Source organism: the organism of the source record quoted next, unplaced genomic scaffold (genome assembly GCF_019419815.1).
Source record: "Pyrus x bretschneideri cultivar Hongxiangsu unplaced genomic scaffold, Pyrus_bretschneideri_v1 Contig22, whole genome shotgun sequence".
In the NCBI taxonomy this organism is placed as follows: Eukaryota; Viridiplantae; Streptophyta; class Magnoliopsida; order Rosales; family Rosaceae; genus Pyrus; species Pyrus x bretschneideri.
The window spans coordinates 5,711,648-5,731,044 of NW_025999524.1; the positions used below are offsets into that span (position 1 = coordinate 5,711,648).

A 19,397-nucleotide genomic window follows, 5' to 3' on the forward strand; every position below is an offset into this window, starting at 1 on the left:
CATCCAGAAAAAATATTTCTTTCAACGTTCTACGTGTGAGGACTGAAAATTAGCCTTCCTCTTTAACCTCGTAAAGCATTCCAACCTCGAAACGCCGAGGCAGAGGCACCCCGAAAGCAGGCAGGGAAGACCGACAGTTAACTTGCTGAACTTCACAATCAGCACTCCTTGCTGCTTCCAAATAGATCTCTCTTCTCGGACCTCTCAAGGATCAAATGGAAGACGTCCTGAGGTGCTCTGTAGATGTGCCTGCAAGATATTAGTAACTTGACTAACAAAATCGTCTCCCTCGAGGTTTAGGGGATCTGCATAGCCATACTGAATAACGCACCCATAAACTCCTTTCAGGCCGAGTTTTGTGACGTCAATCCTCTCATGATGGGCAACCTCCGGAACCAAAAGGTATCGAAGAGTAGTTAACATAGTGACCTGGTGAAGGGATTACATGTTTTTATCATGGTGTCAAAGAATCGGTGTGAGCCCGTCTTAAATGTTGATGTACAAGGAGCACAATCCAGGAACCCTTTGAACCAACCACACAAGACGAAGGCGAGGATAAAGGATATGGCAAACGGAATCCATCCATCTTCTGCGATCTTCGTGAAGACTGCACTCACGTAAGCACTTTCCATCGCAAAGAATACGCACAAGTGAAGAGCAACCAGCACCGGTGGTGTTCTCCATATTATGATCATTACCAGTGTCAGTAATATTGTGGTGATGAGCATGACTAGATTCACAACAACGCCTGAGAAAAAGGGTGTCGAGATATATATAGACAAACGCATATATAGGTTATCTTAAACGTATATATTTATTCCCACCTTATTGTTGTCTACATAATAGAGCCGTCCATAATGCGAGGCTGATTGAGACGATGACCATTGGCGGCAGAATCGACGACAACAGAAACCTCAGACGCAGTCACCGGCGTCGAGTGCAGCGGTTGATCCATTAAAACACCACCACCACTGACACACTGTCGCCAAGTCCCCAGCTCGCTCAGAGCCTCCCCGAGTCTTAACAACTCGGAGTCCGAGTCCGAGCGACAAGCTGGAGAAGAAGGAGGACTAATTCCCCTTTAAATTTTTACTTCAATTTTTTGTTGCGAGGTCGCAATTTTTTCTTCATACCTGCAATTTTTTCATCGTTGCTAGGCCCTCCTGCTGATTGCTGAGAGCATGTCTGCTTCTTAATTTACGCTTGTTTTTTTGTGACATGAATGAATTCGTTTCATTCATAAATATTAAAAGTACTCCTGGATATCAAGCACTTACTATCAAGTAAAAGCTAGTCATCAGTCAGTCAGGGTTGAGACAGTAAGGCTGTTCAGGCTTGCTATGAACAAGTATCATAGATGATGGCGAAAGAGGCACTTGTAATCGATAGCACTGGACTTGCTTACTCGAATTAGTTTTACTAACTATTCTCAAATAGAATGTGCTCATGCAAGGAATAATGCACTTATATCACAATATCTTTTTCTTCCTCATTCTGATTTTGGTTTTCGTATCACGGACCTTGGTTCGCGCTTTATGGCATTTCCACTATAAAAAAAAATCCAATCCTGCAAAGGATTGTTCATGGAACTACTACCGAGATTCTTCGGACCATACTTGAATACATGGAGGTGACAACAAAAGGGATAAGAATAAAGTGAGGAAGTAGATTGGAAAGGGGTGCACTGGTGGTCTTTGAGGAGTTGGGTTAATGTGATCATCTTGACATTTTTTCAGCTTCAAGGAATGCAGTTCCAAATCATGAATAACTTCATTTGATTAGATTTATGACCTAGATGCATTTATCATTATTTGATTTATTTAACGGTTAAGATTCAACGCTACTAAATCTTCCAAAATTTATATAAATTATGTAGAAATCTATATAATCTTATGAAATCGATTACTTACTAAAATCTAGTAAAATCTTCTCAAATCCAAGTTACTGTACCCCAAAGTCTTAAGTTTGCCAACGTCCCTGTGACTTCCAATTTGCAACACGTGATCTGCTGGACCTCTAAATGGGTGGGGCCCACTCATCATTCGGCCCGTTCAGTCCTTTTGCATGCATGTTTGTTTTTGCATTTACGTTGGGTTCAATCGAAGGACTAAACATCTAATACACGACAAGGATTTGTATAAGACCGCTAGGTACATTTGTCACGGTTGTCTTGTGCTGATAAAATAGGAAACACGTAACGTAGTTTTGTATGTGTTGTGTAAGTGATTCTAATTACAAACATTGAGCACACATGTCATTGTTCTCCTCTCAGACACATGCTATTGAAGTAAGGCAACTGGTTGAGACAAAATAGGAAATGACAAGTGATTGAAAGATATGGGAATCTAAAAAAGAGCTTAATACCTTCTCAAGTTAAGTAAAAGTTAAACATCGCTAAGCCAACTGATTACGTGTGAAAAGTTCTCCATCTAACCCGTCAATATTTATATGTGGATTTCAATACCATATATAATCAATAATAAATACGAAGTTAAAAGGATTTAAACTTCAAAAAAGGAATGCCAACCAATTGATCCATCATATCATACTTCTGTGGAAGATCGAGAGACCTTGTCTTCCAAACTCAATATTTTTTTTTAACAAATAATATTATCAAAAGGGTGGGGTGCAGAAGAGTGAGCTAAACCTCACAATAAGCTAGCAATACTGATGGGATGAGATTGTAATTTTGTAAAATATGTGGGAATATATTTATGATTTGAAATTTTCATTAAATGAACACTAATTACAATGCTTTGAGAAAACAAACGCTTTTTTAGAAATATGGTAAACTCTGCTTCTGCGTTTCTATGCTTTTGACAGCAGTTTAAAAAAAAAGTGTTAACTATTGTTAATGACAGTAGAAAAGTGTTTTTTTTTTTTGTTTTACCAAATACATTAATGTTCCAGATTTTTTAATATGCTGTTTTTTTAAAACACCACAATCTCAATCTAACCCTAACTGCGCTGAATCAGTATATGGCTAAAGATCCTCGAACGATATGAGTGTCATGATGAACATGATGTTCGGCTGTCTGAGTGTCGAACTCTAAAATGCATGTGCGTGTAACTGCTCATAGAAAACGTCACTTTGATGGGGAAGCTGATGAAGTGACATGTTTTGACGAAAATATTGGAGACTGTTCGTGATGGCCAAGTCTGCCCAGGGCGAATTTCAACCGCAAAAGCCGCCCGCGAGTCTCCACCATTAATCTCTGCTGCTTATTGCTTAAGCAGAAGTCAAAAGCTGAAAGCTTTTTAAGCTAAGACAGAAACCGGAATACAAATTGTGGCGGAAATTAAGTAGAGTTTTTGAGATTGGAGAAATGGCGACAGTGACGGCATGGCAGTTACCGTACGGAATATTGACAGCGGCGGAGGAAGAAGAAGATAGTTCGTCAGACCCGACGAACGCAGTGGCGTTCGTGGGGATGTGTTTACTGATAGGAATCGCCTGCAGGCATCTGTTGCATGGTACCAGAGTTCCCTACACTGTCGCTCTGCTCATCCTTGGCATTGGCCTCGGCTCCATAGGTTTCTCTCTCTTCCTCTCTCCTCCATTTCTCCTTCTTCTACTACTACTTATTATTATAATTTAATTATTGGGTTTAATCTATGTTAATTGCAGCAAATTCTCAAACTTTGTAATTTTGCTGGTTTCAGTGATTTGGTTCTTAAAATGAACAAAAAAGAAAGTTAGGAGCTTGTTGTTTACAATTTTGGATTATATAACATATATGTATATGTATATATCAAAATTCAGTGGCTTTTGGTTGATTTCTGGGGGGGCAAGGATTAAGAAAATTAGCAGCAGCATCTCAACAGTGAGATTTCTAAGAAGAGAAGTAGGAATGGAATATAAGGAGGAATAATTAAGCAAACCATGAAATTGTAATGAGACGGAGAACTGCTTGATTCTTGGTCATCCCATTTCAGATGGTGGGATGATACTCTCTGGCCTCTGCTTTGTTTCTTTATTAGGAGCTAATTGTTTGTTTTAATTAATATTTGCTAATTAAAGGATGATAAACATGCAGAATATGGCACACATCATCGACTGGGGAGGATTGGAGACGGAATTCGAATTTGTATGTTCAAGCTTTACATCTTTGTTGAAATAGCAATTGCAACGCCGATTATAGGCTTTGCATCCTCTTGTTGTTTTTGACTTGGAGGGCTTTGTACTGTGGTGCAGGGGCAAATATGATCCTGACCTTCTATTGGCTGTTTTTCTGCCTGCCCTTCTTTTCGAGAGTTCGTTTTCTATGGAGGTGCACCAAATAAAGGTCACTTTTCTTCCTCACATATTGTCATTGTGCATTTTTCAAAATTTGAGTTTGTATTGTTTTTAATTTTGTTCTTCTTTTACCATGCTGTTGTTCTGCTTATTCACAATCATGAAAGCTCTGAAACATTTATAGCGCAATAAGACCAACAAACTTTATTTTGGTGCAATTCTAACCTGTAGCTTTCTGCAAAGTCACTGGTTGACTTGAAATTGTCTCAGATATGAAATGAACCGGAAAAAATTTCCATTTTTCGTGCAGAGGTGTATGGTACAAATGATGATACTAGCTGGTCCGGGTGTTCTAATATCAACCTTTGTCCTTGGATCTGCTTTGAAGGTATCCTAAACTTTGCTAATTAGACTATAGGTTTGAGTTATATAATTATATTGTCATATACAACTGCAGCTCACTTTCCCTTATGACTGGAGTTGGAAAACATCACTGCTCCTTGGGGGGCTTCTTAGCGCCACTGATCCTGTGGCTGTTATTGCTCTGTTAAAAGAGCTTGGTGCTAGCAAAAAATTGAGTACGATAATTGAAGGAGAATCCATGATGAATGATGGGTATAGATTTTTAGTGATCTAACACTATCTCAAGCCAGATAATCTCTATGCTCTACTATTCAATATTTTGTGTAGGTGAACCATGCGTGGTTTATATGTATGAGATTGTTGTCGCTGTTTTTTTTTACAGCCTTTGTGTAAATTATGCCTTTCGTATTTTCACTTATCTGAATGTGTTTAATTTTGTCCAGGATAGCAGTTGTGGTGTATCAGCTATTTTATCAAATGGTCCTTGGAAAGAGCTATGACTAGGCTGCCATAATTAAATTTCTCTCTCAAGTCGCATTTGGATCGTATGTCTCACATATTTCTTTGAGTAGAGATGGCAGATTTGTCTCACATAAATAACTCTTTTATTGTTCCAGTATAGGCATTGGTCTTGCATTTGGCATAGTATCTGTACTTTGGCTCAGGTTCATTTTCAATGACACCGTGATAGAGATCACACTAACACTTGCTGTCAGCTACGTTGCTTACTTCATTGTATGTTCCTTTTCAAAATTGGATGATTCATTGTTAAGTTCATATGACTATTATTCCAAATTGCTTGTTGTAATGTAAATAGATATGTATGAATTGGTGCAAAATTCTTACGATTGAAACCTGTCATAGAAGTGCTATTGATAGTTCAATTACTTTTACGTGTGACTGGGAAGTTGGCTTTGCATGTATGTTCCTTTCCAAATTTATGTAAAATATTCTTCTGATGTCTGTTCTTTCAAAAATGTTTGGTCATTAGTTGCCTGTTTTATGTATTAGAAAACTGTGATATACTATTCGGGTGCCACAGGCTCAAGAGAGTGTGGGCGTTTCTGGTGTCTTGACAGTGATGACTTTAGGAATGTAAGCTGAATTTCCCAACATGATCTCATTGCACACAGGAGAATAGATTTATCATAATGTTATAATCCGTGGACAGGTTTTATGCTGCGGTTGCAAGGACAGCTTTTAAGAGTGAAAGCCAACAAAGTTTAAACCATTTCTGGTATATCTTGTGGTTGTGGTTATCATGTTAAACTAAGGCAGTCTATTTGGTTAAACAAAGGTCCAATTCATTAGTAAATTCATTGTATAGTTAATAATCTCTAAAACAGAAAGATACAGCAAATATGTGAATAGTTTGATAAAAAATAAGTCGCTTGAATCTACCCTTCATGAAATTTTAATTGCTCGTACTCTATGCATCTTGCGCAGGGAAATGGTTGCTTATATTGCTAACACCTTAGTTTTCATCTTGAGGTAAGTGCATAATCTGACAATCTTTAGTTGCATTTTGTTTTGTGACAATAATAAAAGGGAAAACAAACACATATTTTCTGTTTTTCTTTTCAGTGGAGTTGTTATAGCTGAAGGTGTTCTTAGCAGTGAAAATATTTTCGATCATGGTAATCCTTACTTTTCAAACATAGAGATATGCATGTACTCATTTTTGCATTCATAAATATATGTCACTTGCTTGGCGTTAACTGCGCACAAGGACGCACATACACAGGCCGATCAGGTGTGGACACTTCCCCCTCCCCTAATAATAATTTCTTTTTTTCAACTTGTTTCCCAGTTGCTAAATTCTTATTGTTCAATATAAAGTACATTAAGAGCGAAGGATGAAGGAAGCAAACGAGAGCTATCTTTTCAGCGGTTAACGTTTTAGTGGATTATCTCTTAGTTCTTTAATGACTGGTTCTATTTAACTCTATTTAACTATAATTGTTTTTGTTTCAGGAAAATCTTGGTTGTACATCATTCTTCTCTATGTTTATGTACAAATGGCCCGGTTCATAGTGGTTGCAGTTTCATTTCCCCTCCTCCGGTATTTTGGCTATGGTTTGGACTGGAAAGAGGCTATAATCCTTATATGGTCAGGTCTGCGAGGGGCTGTAGCATTGTCACTTTCACTGTCAGTGAAGGCAAGTTGTTAATTACAAACTGTTGTTTATGCAAAGCAAAATATAACTTTTATACCTGTGGGTACAAATCAATCTCTACTGTTTGTTAATTTCGTAACTTTTGCCTTTTCAAGTTGGATGGTGCATCATAAACCATTTCGTTCTCAATAAGCCAGCTGCTAAACCTCCATTTTTGAGTTTGTGGAGGAAATGTTTCATTCACACATCTAACTGTTTGCCGTGTCAAAAGTGATTATTGTAATTGTAGTCTACATGCAATTCCATTAGTTTTTAGTGCATAAGCATCTTATATTTGACAAGATATTTTCCCCCCTCACCTTTGAAAGCTTTATTCTTGTAGCAAACTAGTGACAGCTCTTCACTTATCAGTTCCGACACAGGAGTCCTGGTACGTATCTGGAGCGTGAGCACACACTTTTTTCTGTTATATTGTATAATATGCTCAATTTTCAAACATAACGTATTAATTTATTCTTGGACACCACTTGAGATTCTTATTTAAGCAATTTGTTAAACCTTTGCAGTTTGTTTTCTTCACTGGTGGAATTGTCTTCTTGACACTAGTTGTGAATGGTTCCACCACACATTTCATTTTACGCCTTCTAGATCTGGACAAGCTATCAGCAGCTAAGGTGATGTTTAACTGTCCTTCAAAATATACAAGTGCGTTGTCCTTGTAGACCTGTGGTACTGCTTGATGTTTCCCTTTGTTTCGGGATTATCATTTTTAATTCCTCAACATTTCATGCCGCTATAAATCCACTTGAACAAAATATATTGCAATTGTTGGAGTACACAAAATATGAAATGTTGAACAAAGCATTAGAGGCTTTTGGTGATCTTGGAGATGACGAGGAGTTGGGACCTGCTGACTGGCCCTCTGTGAAAAGATATATTGCAATTGATGTTGATACCGAAACTGTACACCTTCACGATGCTTCAGAAAGTGATAATAGTAATAATCCGCATGTTACAAATTTGAAGGATATACGTGAACGTCTTTTGAATGGTAAATTTAGCAGTGTTTATATTTCAGTTCCAGTAATTTTTAAGCTTGGGCATTTCTTATGTTACATATTTCTGAAACGTAAACTAAAATTCTTAAAGTTACTGGTGTGAAAGTTAAAGGTTGCTATATGTAACTGTGGCCTCATTTGCTAATACAAAAAAAAAAAACCATTTTAAATCAGGAGTCCAAGCTGCTTACTGGAGCATGCTTGATGAGGGAAGGATTACACAATCTACTGCAAATATTTTGATGCAATCAGTAGACGAATCAATTGACTTGGTTTCACGTGAGCCTTTATGCGACTGGAAAGGTTTAAAAGCTCATGTTCGTTTCCCGAATTACTATAAGTTCCTTCAAACTAGCATTTTCCCCCAGAAATTGGTAACCTATTTGACTGTGGAAAGGCTGGAATCTGCATGTTACATTTGTGCTTCCTTTCTCCGTGCCCATAGAATTGCAAGGCAGCAACTTCATGATTTTATAGGTTATATTCTTTCTTTCCAGTTAATACCTTTTGTGATTGTTGTTGTAACGTAAGAGTGGAAGTTGTTTTGGGTATTATCCAGTAGCACTGTATTTTGAAAAATATGTAATTGTTCTTCAAGTGCTTATTTATTCAGGTGATAGTGAAGTTGCTTCAATCATCATCAATGAAAGTGAGGCAGAAGGAGAAGAAGCAAAAAAGTTTCTGGAAGATGTTCGTGTCACATTTCCTGAGGTTTGTTAGTTAAGTTTCTTCATGGATATGCTGATCGGGCTGGATTCAAATTGGAGGGTTTTTAGCCGAAGTACATTAATCTACCGTCTATAGTTAAAACTTTCCTCTGTGTTCTTGCTTAGGAAGAATATTTTAGCATGAGATTGTCTTGTATGAATTTGTATGTTTGCAATTTTCAGGTTTTGCGTGTCGTAAAAACAAGACAAGTAGCATTCTCAGCTCTAAACCATTTAACTGAATATCTCCAAAACCTAGAGAAGGTTGGCACGTTGGAAGAAAAAGAGACGCTTCATCTTCATGACGCAGTCCAGGTGTGTGTTGGTGATCTTTTGTGTCGTATAATTATTTAGTGTGTGCCTCACTCTTTTACGATAATTGATTTTGTTATTATTTTGTTTTCACACAGACTGATATGAAAAAGCTTCTACGGAATCCTCCATCAGTAAAGATCCCAAAGATAAATGATTTGATTAGTCTCCATCCTCTAACGGGGGCTCTTCCGCCTTCAGTTCGTGAACCAGTTGAAGCTTCTACCAAGGAAACCATGAAATTGTGTGGTATGACGCTTTATGAGGAGGGATCCAAGCCTACTGGTATTCGGCTTCTTTCCACTGGTGTAGTCAAGGTAATGTGATGGTTTAAAGCTTCTACATTTTCTCTATTTCGTCACGGATAATATCATGGATGAGAATTATTTGTTGCAGTGGACAAGTAAGAGCGTAAAAAACAAGCACTCGCTGCATCCAACTTTCACTCACGGGAGTACTTTGGGCCTGTATGAAGCGCTAACCGGAAAGCCCTACATTTGTGACATGACCACAGATTCTGTGGTTCTCTGCTTTTATATTGAAACTCATAAGATAAATTCAATGCTCCGGTCTGATCCGTCAGTAGAAGACTTCCTCTGGTAGGTATTCTTACTAAAATTTTCAGCTTGTTACTGCTACCAAAATGACATGAAGAGTACTGTTTGTCAAAGTTTCAGTACTTTCTCAATATAGTGTTTTAATCAACTTTGTAATGCGTAGCAAGTGAAAAGATAATATGATGATATGAATTTTGAAAGGATTATGGATTTTATTATGATGTAACGAATTTTATTTAATTCCACTTTTGTTTTTAGGAAAGTTCTGTTGCTCTTTTGAAACTTTTCCTTCCACAAATGTTTGAGAAAATGGCAATGCAAGATTTGAGAACTCTTGTTGCGGAAGGGTCAGTGATGACGATATACCTAAGGGACGAATCTTTTGAAATTCCGTACCATTCCATTGGATTTCTATTAGAGGGTTTCGTTAAAACCCAAGGTGTCCAAGAAGAACTGATCACATCACCTGCACCTCTATTCCCCTCACATGGTTACCAGAGCTTCCAGAATCTGGAAACATCAGGTAATAATAAACTTCTGTTTTGAAAGATACTTGTCGGAACAAGTTTCATTCTTGCATAAACCACTTCTGCATTGTTAATGCTAATCAGTTTTGCTGCTAATTGATCACAGGCAACAGGGTAGCCAGTTTTTCTCATAAAGAATCCAGTTATCTTGTTGAAACAAGATCGAGAGTGATTATATTCGACATCGCAGCATTTGAATCTGACAGTGCTCTGATTAGACGCTCATCCCCATTTGTATCAAGTGCATTTGATCACCATCCTCATGGATCTTTTACTGGAGAGCATAGTGGTCTTATGAGTTGGCCTGAGCAAATTTTCAAAGCAAAGCAGCAAAAGCAGAACCCCGAAGGGATTGACCGACAAAACAACAGCTTGTCTGTGAGGGCGATGCAGTTAAGCATTTACGGCAGTATTGTAAGCTCAGTTTCTTGATGTTCTTTACTACATGGGATGATTTTGGTTTTATCTTTTTGTTCAAGCCAACTAATTTTCTTATGTTGTTATGCAAACAAGGTGAATGTGAATTGGAGGAGGCGTGCTCGAAGTTTTCCTAGAAGTGGTCCGATTAATCCATCACACACCGTGTCATATCCAAGCATGCCATCATATCAAGGCCGTTCACATTATGTCATATCCAAGTGTTCCATCACATCACCGCCGTCCGCTGGTTTCAGTCAGATCAGAAGGGGCAACAGCTGTGAGAAAGAACCTTGAAGTGAGAAAATTCACAGGCCAAACAATCCACTAGGGCAGCAAAGTACAAACCCAAATAAGAGCCATGCGGTAGACGGTTCGAGTGATGGATCGGGTGGTGAAGATGATGTAATTGTGAGAATCGATTGACCAAGTCGGGTATTGTAGTAGATTGAGAAGATATAGTATTGGAATTATTTTAGTTAAGAAAGGGTATTGTTGTATTTTTCACGTCAAGTCTCTGTTCCGCCTATACCTCAAGTAAATAAATATGCTAATAGCAACTGCGTTTTGTTTCCAAGTATCTCTCAACTTATATAATTACATATAGTGTACGTGCTCCTATTTTGGACATGCTGCCTATGCCTCAAGTAAATAAATATGCTAATAACAACCGTATTTTTTTCTTTTCCAAATATCTCTAAACTTGTATAATGATATGTAGCGTATGTGCTCATATTTGGGCACGCTTAATTGTGAAATAGAATGCGCATATAATACATAATATTATTGTTGGCATAAAATTGAGGAGGTAGGAGTTAGTACCAGCGACCGTATCGTACTTGTGTATGAAAATACTGACTTGTTCAAAGCCGAGGACAAAAAGAGAAAAATTGAGAGAACGCGTATGGGAGAATTAGGGGCTTAATAGAGAAAGTGGGGTGGTGGTTGGGCAAGAGCTTTTTTATAGACAGAAAATTATACAATAGTAAATGAGCGGCACCACCACCACGACGCACGCCACCAGACGCGTTGCTCACTCGGTTAAAACTCGAAAGGACATCCCTACGCGGCTTCAACGCACCCTAATTTATAACCTAATCCATCTTGCTGTCGGCAGCTTATCACAAACCGCCTCCACTTCAGTACTGCCTCCCCTTCTTCCGACGGTCACCCACTTCATTACTAGCTAGCTAGCTAGGAGTGGAAGCACCGACCAGTATCCGAATATGGCTGCTTCTGCTTCTGCTTCTGCAGTGAGGGGAATGGCGGTTCCTCGCGGTAGTCGCTGGATTCCGAAACGCGGCCAAGTTCTGAAGAGGGTTCTGAAGTCCATCTTTGCGTGTGTCTGCTTTGATCAAACAGCAACTACACCAAAGAAAAACCCTTCATCTGTTTTTCCTTGTTGATCAGTTTATGTGAGGGTTTTAGGACGTACGGACTTGGTCTAACTTCATTTGTCATGCATTTTGTTGCTAGGGTTTCTTTTACGCGTACACGTTTAGATTGTTTTTTGTTCATGAATTTTGATCGATCAAGTAGTAATAATAATAATTGAAATTTGGGCCTCTGTCTTTGTTTTTGTTTCTCTTTGATTCAAAGATGGCAAGAACACGTCCCCCATTTTGTTTCTATGCTTATATATCCTTGAGCAATAAATGAATGTAGAAACACAGAGGACTTTCATGGCGTCCATTTGTATGCGTGACGGAGTTTGAGTTTGGACTGTCATTTGACCAGAATATTCAGTAAATTTGTTTGACTTAAACAACTTTCACACTAAGTACAATCGTATGCAATCATCAAGGGGTACTAAAATATAAAGCGGTTTCGTACATTCTTTAAAAGTAACCTACATATAACATGATTAGACACCGCTATTCAAAATTATATCCTCACTCACTATATGAATAAAAAAAATATTTTATATATGCCGCATGGCATCTAGACCCATAATTCGCATTTGCATTTTGGATAATGCTTGTGTTCCCTCCATGGAGCTAGGAACCTACTTGTCTTTCTCTTATACAATTAACGAATTTTTAGTCCGAACATCATAATTGGAACCTTTCATTCTCTTTATCTCCATCTATCATATTAGGAATAAAAATTTCAATTTGGAAATCGTTTAGTCATCCATACATGTCCAACTCATCAATGATTTTTGTGACAGGTAATATCCTCATAATGAACCGTCCACTTGTTTTATTCATATAAATAGTTAAAAAATTCTCCAAATTGATATATATATATATATATATATATATTTTACAGATATGAACTTAGATGACGATAACGGGAATAAACGGTTTTGATTATAATGTTTGAACTATAAAAATTGTTGATCATAATGGAGTACAAGTATTCTCCCATGGGGTACACTAGCATTGTCCCTTTGTTCTTTCATTTTTACCCAAGGTTGAGATGGTCCACTACCAGGACCTTAAGTCGGATCCGGATCGCAAGGGCCAAACTACAAGTGGATGCTTTGTCGCTAGTTAGCTAGTGTTGGCCAAGACTCAACAGTGAACACGGTGTACACACCAGAAATCTATTGGCTCTAACGTAAGCCACGTGGCCCATGTCATGGAGATTCTGTACTACCGTTAAATATGCCATGATGCCCATGAGTACATTTTACGATTTTTGTACGTAGTTCTTTTCTGCCTTGGCCTTCTTCGGGTAAATTTGAGGCATGAATAAATTCTCGTAGCTCATGAACTGACTACAAAATCTACGTATGTACATCCCTTTATGATTAAGGTAACGATTTCGGAAATGGTCAGACGACAATTTGTTATCATATTAGCGGTAAAAAATTTATAACTTAATATTTAATAGTATTTAATTCTGCAATCAAGGAAAAATTTTCATTTTCTACCATGTTCGAAGCATTGTGCTCCAATTGTCCTTCTACAATATCGTTACGTAAGAGGTTACGTTGCCATAAATGAGAACGCATGTGAAATGTGGTTTACTTACTTTTCGAGAGTCAATTCCTTTCTCTAATTACTTGTAGATGTTTTTGTTTTTGGGTCCAAAACTTATCGGTGATGTTTGACTAATGACCAATAAGTATTGACCATGTCTTGCAGTTGGTCTGAGTTCAAGCCATGGACTTTTGACTTTTGACTTTTACTTTGACCAATCACATGCATGACGGCTGCAGGAGCCAATCACATATAGTTATTTGCAATTTCCTCACGGCTAATTATTGGCCCAATATCGATTCTGAAGCAATCATTTAATAATGGGCCTTCGTGGGCTTGGCGAACTATATTGATATAATTTGGGTAGTCCTCTCTCCACGGCTCTTAAATTTTTTTGTCATTGAATTAAATGAATTAAAAAAATATTAAGAGACATAAATCAAGAGAGATTTTTAGAAAGTAAAAATTTGTATATAGATAGCACCATTCTACAATCTATCCTTTTAATCCCCATAGCAATATAATCCATGCTTTAAATGAGAAAGATTGGGGATTTGGAAAAGAAAAATTCTATGATATTCTGATCACATATACCAAGGGATTTTCTTTTTCTAATTTAAATAAGATATTCAAGAAATAACGAGAATTTTAAAAGAAAAATGTATGAGATATCATCTATTAAACTATTTAGACAATAATTTGTAAATCGCATAATGTAGCGGTCGATATTGGATTCCTAAAAAATTTTAAAGGTGAAATTCAATCAAAGTGTCACATTGTATGATTTACAATATATCATTTAAGAAAATAATCTCTTTAACATCAATCATGATAAAAATATGGGGTTTTTTGAAATAGGTCCAAAGTAACTAAAAATTGGACCTATTTCAAAAGTCAAAAGTTACTAAAAATTGGACCTATTTCAAAAGGTAGTCTATAAAATTGGACCTATTTCAAATTTTCCCTAAAAATATTGGATCGCCCTAAATCGATGCTAATTGAGTACAACACTAATCATTGCTATATTTTGTTGGATTTTTCATTCAATGAAAGAGAAAAATCATGCACATGATCACAAACCTGATGTTAGTGAGGTGAGGGGTTTACGGCTTTGGAAAGACATCCTATCCGGATCTCTCCCTTCAAATCCCAAGGATCAAGTGATCCGGACCTTTGAAATTTGATCCAACGGCTAAAAACATAAAAGTTAGTAAAAACTTTTAAAAGCTATAATAATTTTTGGCTGTTGGATCAAATTTCAAAGGTCCGAATCACTTGTTCCCTGAGCTTTGGAGGAATAGATCCATAAATGATCTCTTTCCTATGGTTTTAACCGAGTTCTTAACAGAGAAGTTATCTTCTTTTTGGAACATCAAATAGTGTGTGGAGATTATTATATTACCTTTTGACCATTTTCATTTTTTTTTTAATTTGAAAGGTTAAATATCAAAATATTAAACGAAGGATAATGCTTGTATTCTCCGGAATGAACTCATCATTCTCCTCATATAAGTAATGTATATTCGTCCTACAAATTTTATAATCGAAATCATTTAATTTCTTAATATTTATATGAAGATCACTTGTACAAAATATCATTTAAATGAGAGATCATGACTAGATGTATATAAAAAATCAACAATGTATATACCAAGTAAAATGTTCATTTTGATACGTTTGGATGATTAAGGGATATTTCTAATTCAAACGATTTGTTATACTAGTGATCTTCAAATAATGATAAGAAATTCAATGATTCTAATTATGAAGTTTATATGCTCAAGACACGGTATTCGCAAATAAGGGGATATGTGCATCCCCATATGAGGAGGATGCAAGTATTATCGTTAAATTATTACAATTTTTTTACTTTCACTCCTTGAGCATCCTACTCATCCTTTTAGGTCTTTTTTGCTACATGGTTCTTTGATTTTTCTCTTTTTTCTTTAATTACTTTTCTTTTTGGAATATATATATTATATTTGCAATATATATTTGATTTTGAGAATGGTATAACCCTTTTTCTTTTCTTTATATATAACTGACCTAGATTCTGCAAATCCAAAGAAATTTGGGCATAAAAAAGTAGAAAAAGCTATCTTCAACTTAAACCAACAACAATGATGGTTCTAACGAGACAAAACACCAATCCTCGTCACTCCTTTGCCACTCGCACAAAGCAATTTGTACAAGGACGTCGTATGTAGCTACTACACAATACACACGCCGCTAGGACTTCTGCAACATCTACGGGAAACGTGGTTACTGTGAGTGTGTGAGCATTCGTGTGATCTGCTCAACCGAGAAAAGTTAGGTTAACAACTAAAGAGTGTCTGATTACATTATTTGTAAAGTATTTTTTGTAAAACATGAGGCTCCAATATTTTTGTCCTATCAAACTACATGAATGTTATAATTACTTTAATTAAACAACACTATCAAAGTTTCTTTCATTTAGCTAAGTCTAGCTCAAGTCATATATTAGAATTTGTCTTATCGAACTGCATGAATGTTATAATTACTTTAATCGAATAGCATTATCGAAGTTTCTCTTGCCGAGCTCAAGTCGTACTATATTAGAATTTTGTGTCACAAAAAGTCAAAGGTTATTCGAGGGTAGTGAACGATCATCAGTGCAGCACATATAAAGAGCAATTAATTAAAACAAAGTATATATAAAACTCTCACTTGGGTGCATGTTTTCGTATATATTGTCCCACATGATAGATATTGTCCGATAATCCATGCGATGTTTTTGAATTGTGGGCATTGACATAATTACTGACCTATGTATTGAAGAAGACATGCACCGCAGAACATGAAGAATGTATGCATTAGTAAACACTAAACAATCAGAGAACAGTATACTCTATGATTGGCGCAATGCTTAGAGTTAATTACATAATTAACCTACTGCGTGCCTCATGATCCCCATGCCTTAGAAGTCTTGGTTGATCCGATGTATACATACATACATACATACATACATACATATGTTCATATTGGAAAATGATTTGGTTTTTACTTTTTAGTGGTAGTAGTTGGGGTCTTGGAGAAGAAGGTCTGCAGCAGGTAGCTATGAAAAAGGTAAAGCTAAAGGTAAACGATGGGAAATGGAAGATGATAAAGCTGTCATTGTTTCAAACATTAAATGTACGTAAGGTTTTGAAGTGTGCAGTGATAGTGATTAAATCCATCCATCTTATGTTCAAAAATTATTAATGGGTTAGGTTATATTACATCTCATTGTCAATAGAAGAAATATTAACGTTAGTTGCAGGTAATGAGGCTAACAAATGTCTAATGAGATGTGTAAAAGCATCTGTACAGTATTTTTATTGTTATAGATACGCCTTTTACTCGTTTTATTTTATGCAACTAATGTTAATTGTTATTGTCTAGTTTTGCAAGTATTTTTATTGTTTGATAATCATAACTAATGAGATCTGATGGATATATTATGCACCCATCCAATTGTCCCCACTTCAACAAATCAAATGACCAAACTGATCTACTTTTACTTTAGTCTTTACACCTTGCGAAAACTGGGGCATAGCAGAGAGAACATATATTGCCTTATAGGCAGGTCTGTGCCAGACGATATAATGGACGCTTTAATCTTTGAAGAAGCATTTTCGTTTCTATTCTCTTCTCTTCTCTTTCTTTCTTTCTTTTCGGGCATTTTCTTTTCCTACTTTCTTATTTTCCATTAATTCCACCATGTTAATTATTATGACCTCAGAAATGAAGTTCTTGTTGCACATTTAATACCTCAGTTACTCAGTAATCTACACAAAAACTTGAGTATTAACAGAGACGTAATTAGTAAATAACATTCTTAATTATGTGTACGTAAAAGTAAACCCATAACACATGAATGTTACACATGGACTGTGGAAACATATATAGGTTTTCTATACAATTCACAGAGATCGAACATATTAATTTAAACTAATTAACTAATTAATCAAGGATGGATCGAACTCATGCATGCTAAGTAGCTAGCACCGAGGCCATTCACTAATTAAATGACAACGATTAATTTAACCTTTGGTTCTGATAATAGTGATTGTGCCTCTGCCCTGGGTTTGAATCCTGGTAAGGGCCACCACAGCTTTGCCAGAAAGGCCAGGGCCATCGGCAGACACGCATGGTCGACACGCAAAGTCCCCAACTGGGTGTCGTACTGGCCGTGTTGGTGGCATTAGGATTCTCTCGTTGATGTCGTTCAAGGTCACGTCGCCTTCTACTCCGCCCGGCTTCACCAACGCAAATGGATAGACCACCTTTGTTATCACCCTCTTCTTCTTTTTTCTCTTTTCATCATCACCACCACCTGCATTAGAGAACGTGTCAACAATGCCGTCAATTTTGTTTGGTAATGCTATTTAGGCACACAAGCTATCACACTCTCTAATACTAGTAAATCCTGTATGCCAGGTAGGACCCACTTCAATTAGAGGGTGTGTATTTTATGTGTTTATATAACATTATTGAATACGTATATTACTGGATTCATGATATGCTTACATACCTCCAGCTGGAGCAGCAATATTGGTTAAAAAAGTTTCTTTGGGAGCAGGTAAATAATCAGAGTTGGTGTTTGCCGGGTCTTTGCTAGAAGAAGAAGAGAAGGAATCAAAAGCTTCGGGAGCTGACATATTTGGCTCTTCTGGTGTGTTTATCTTTGTGCCGACTATGTCGTTTGTGATCTCTTCGGACTCGAGTCTGCTCATTGGTGTGGTTATACTTACAGGATCACCTAGAAGAACTGAAATTTAAACCATTTTAACATTAACTAACTATAAACAACAATTAAGAAAGAACTAAACCTACTATAGATAAGCTAAAATAAAGTAATTAATTATTACGTAATTACCTGATAGCCCAGAACTGGAAGTAGTTAGCTGGCTCATGCAATCAAAATTCTCAGACACTTCCCAGTCTGAATTCCAGTACCTCTGTTTATAAAAATTAAGTCAGAAATTGGCCCAACATTAATGAAAAAGCTCTTACGATATAAAAACAAGGCATGCAAAACGAGAGATCTCTCGAATAAGCTAACCCAATACCTTCGCAAGAAGAGCAGTGGAGGAGTCTTTGAGCTCGTTATCACCATCGGTATACGCGAGCAAGCGTCTTCTTTTGGATCGCTCGCTAAATTCAACCAAAGCGTCTTCTAAGTACCCCGTCGAGAAATCCGACTGATCTACATGAGGCGATGAGTAAAATGGTGCATTCATCATCATGTACTCTTCCATAGCTGCACATATTATTCAAAACTTATAATTAACACTAGCAAGCTAGAAATATATCATTGTGTTATATTCAACGACAAGTAAATATAAATGTAGACAAAAACAGTGAAAGGAGAGAAGCAAAGGAATAAAAAGTGGAGAGACCTAAAGACATTCTGTCTGTGTTGAGGACTCCAAGGTGGCTGTGACAATCCCAACCTAGGGAAGAGCTGTGAAGGCTACTGTTTGTGTAAGCCATGGACATGGAGTGATGAAGCTCGCCCATCTCTCTCTCTCTCTCTCTAAAAGTCTTAATGTTTGATGACTCACTCACTCAGACCCATACATTTCTTTTTATGGGCAAAGCCATGACATATATAGAGAGAGTGGAAAAAGTGAAAAGAGATTATATGAATTTGGGGAGAATTTTTTTATTGTGATCAGAACACGGGAGTAACACCACATAAGTTTTTATATAAGTGGTGGAAAGTTATATTTTTTAAGTTATTAACTTTTTAACACACATATCCTATCATTTGTATAATAACACGTGGTGTACCATCCCGTGTTTTGATCACATTAAAAATCTCTCGAATTTGGATAATGTTAGATAGACCAAATTTTCAAATTAAATGTGCAAATCAAATGATGTGTCACAAATAAAAAATAAGTACATTAATTCACAATAAATAATAATCTAATTATCAACAACTCACTATTTTATTTTATTGACGAAATTTAATTCAAAATTTTGATCTACCTAAAAAAGCAGTAAAACTCAGTCAACGGCAAAGATGTTAGATAACAAAATTTTAAAAAAGAAAAAAAAGTCTCTTGGGATTCGCGAAATGTAGTCTTACTTTAATTTTCTTTGGTTAATAAGAAACTGGATGAGATGACACATTTTATATGTGTGACCAATTTCTCTTAATAAGTGG

General features: G+C 36.6%; 1 protein-coding gene and 1 pseudogene across 1 annotated transcript; one reads left to right on the forward strand and one right to left on the reverse strand.

Annotated features, from left to right (window-relative positions):
• Positions 1–2,996: 2,996 nt before the first annotated feature.
• Positions 2,997–10,875, forward strand: LOC103943131 (annotated as a pseudogene).
• A 6,169-nt stretch (positions 10,876–17,044) lies between these two features.
• Positions 17,045–18,810, reverse strand: LOC103943132 (protein XRI1). Its single transcript, XM_009353340.3, has 5 exons — positions 18,625–18,810; positions 18,295–18,485; positions 18,102–18,183; positions 17,757–17,993; positions 17,045–17,558 (listed from the first exon to the last, which is right to left on the reverse strand). The coding sequence occupies exons 1-5, from the start codon at positions 18,743–18,745 to the stop codon at positions 17,266–17,268; spliced, it is 924 nt and encodes a 307-aa protein (XP_009351615.2). The 5' UTR covers positions 18,746–18,810; the 3' UTR covers positions 17,045–17,265.
• Between the last annotated feature and the right edge of the window lie 587 nt (positions 18,811–19,397).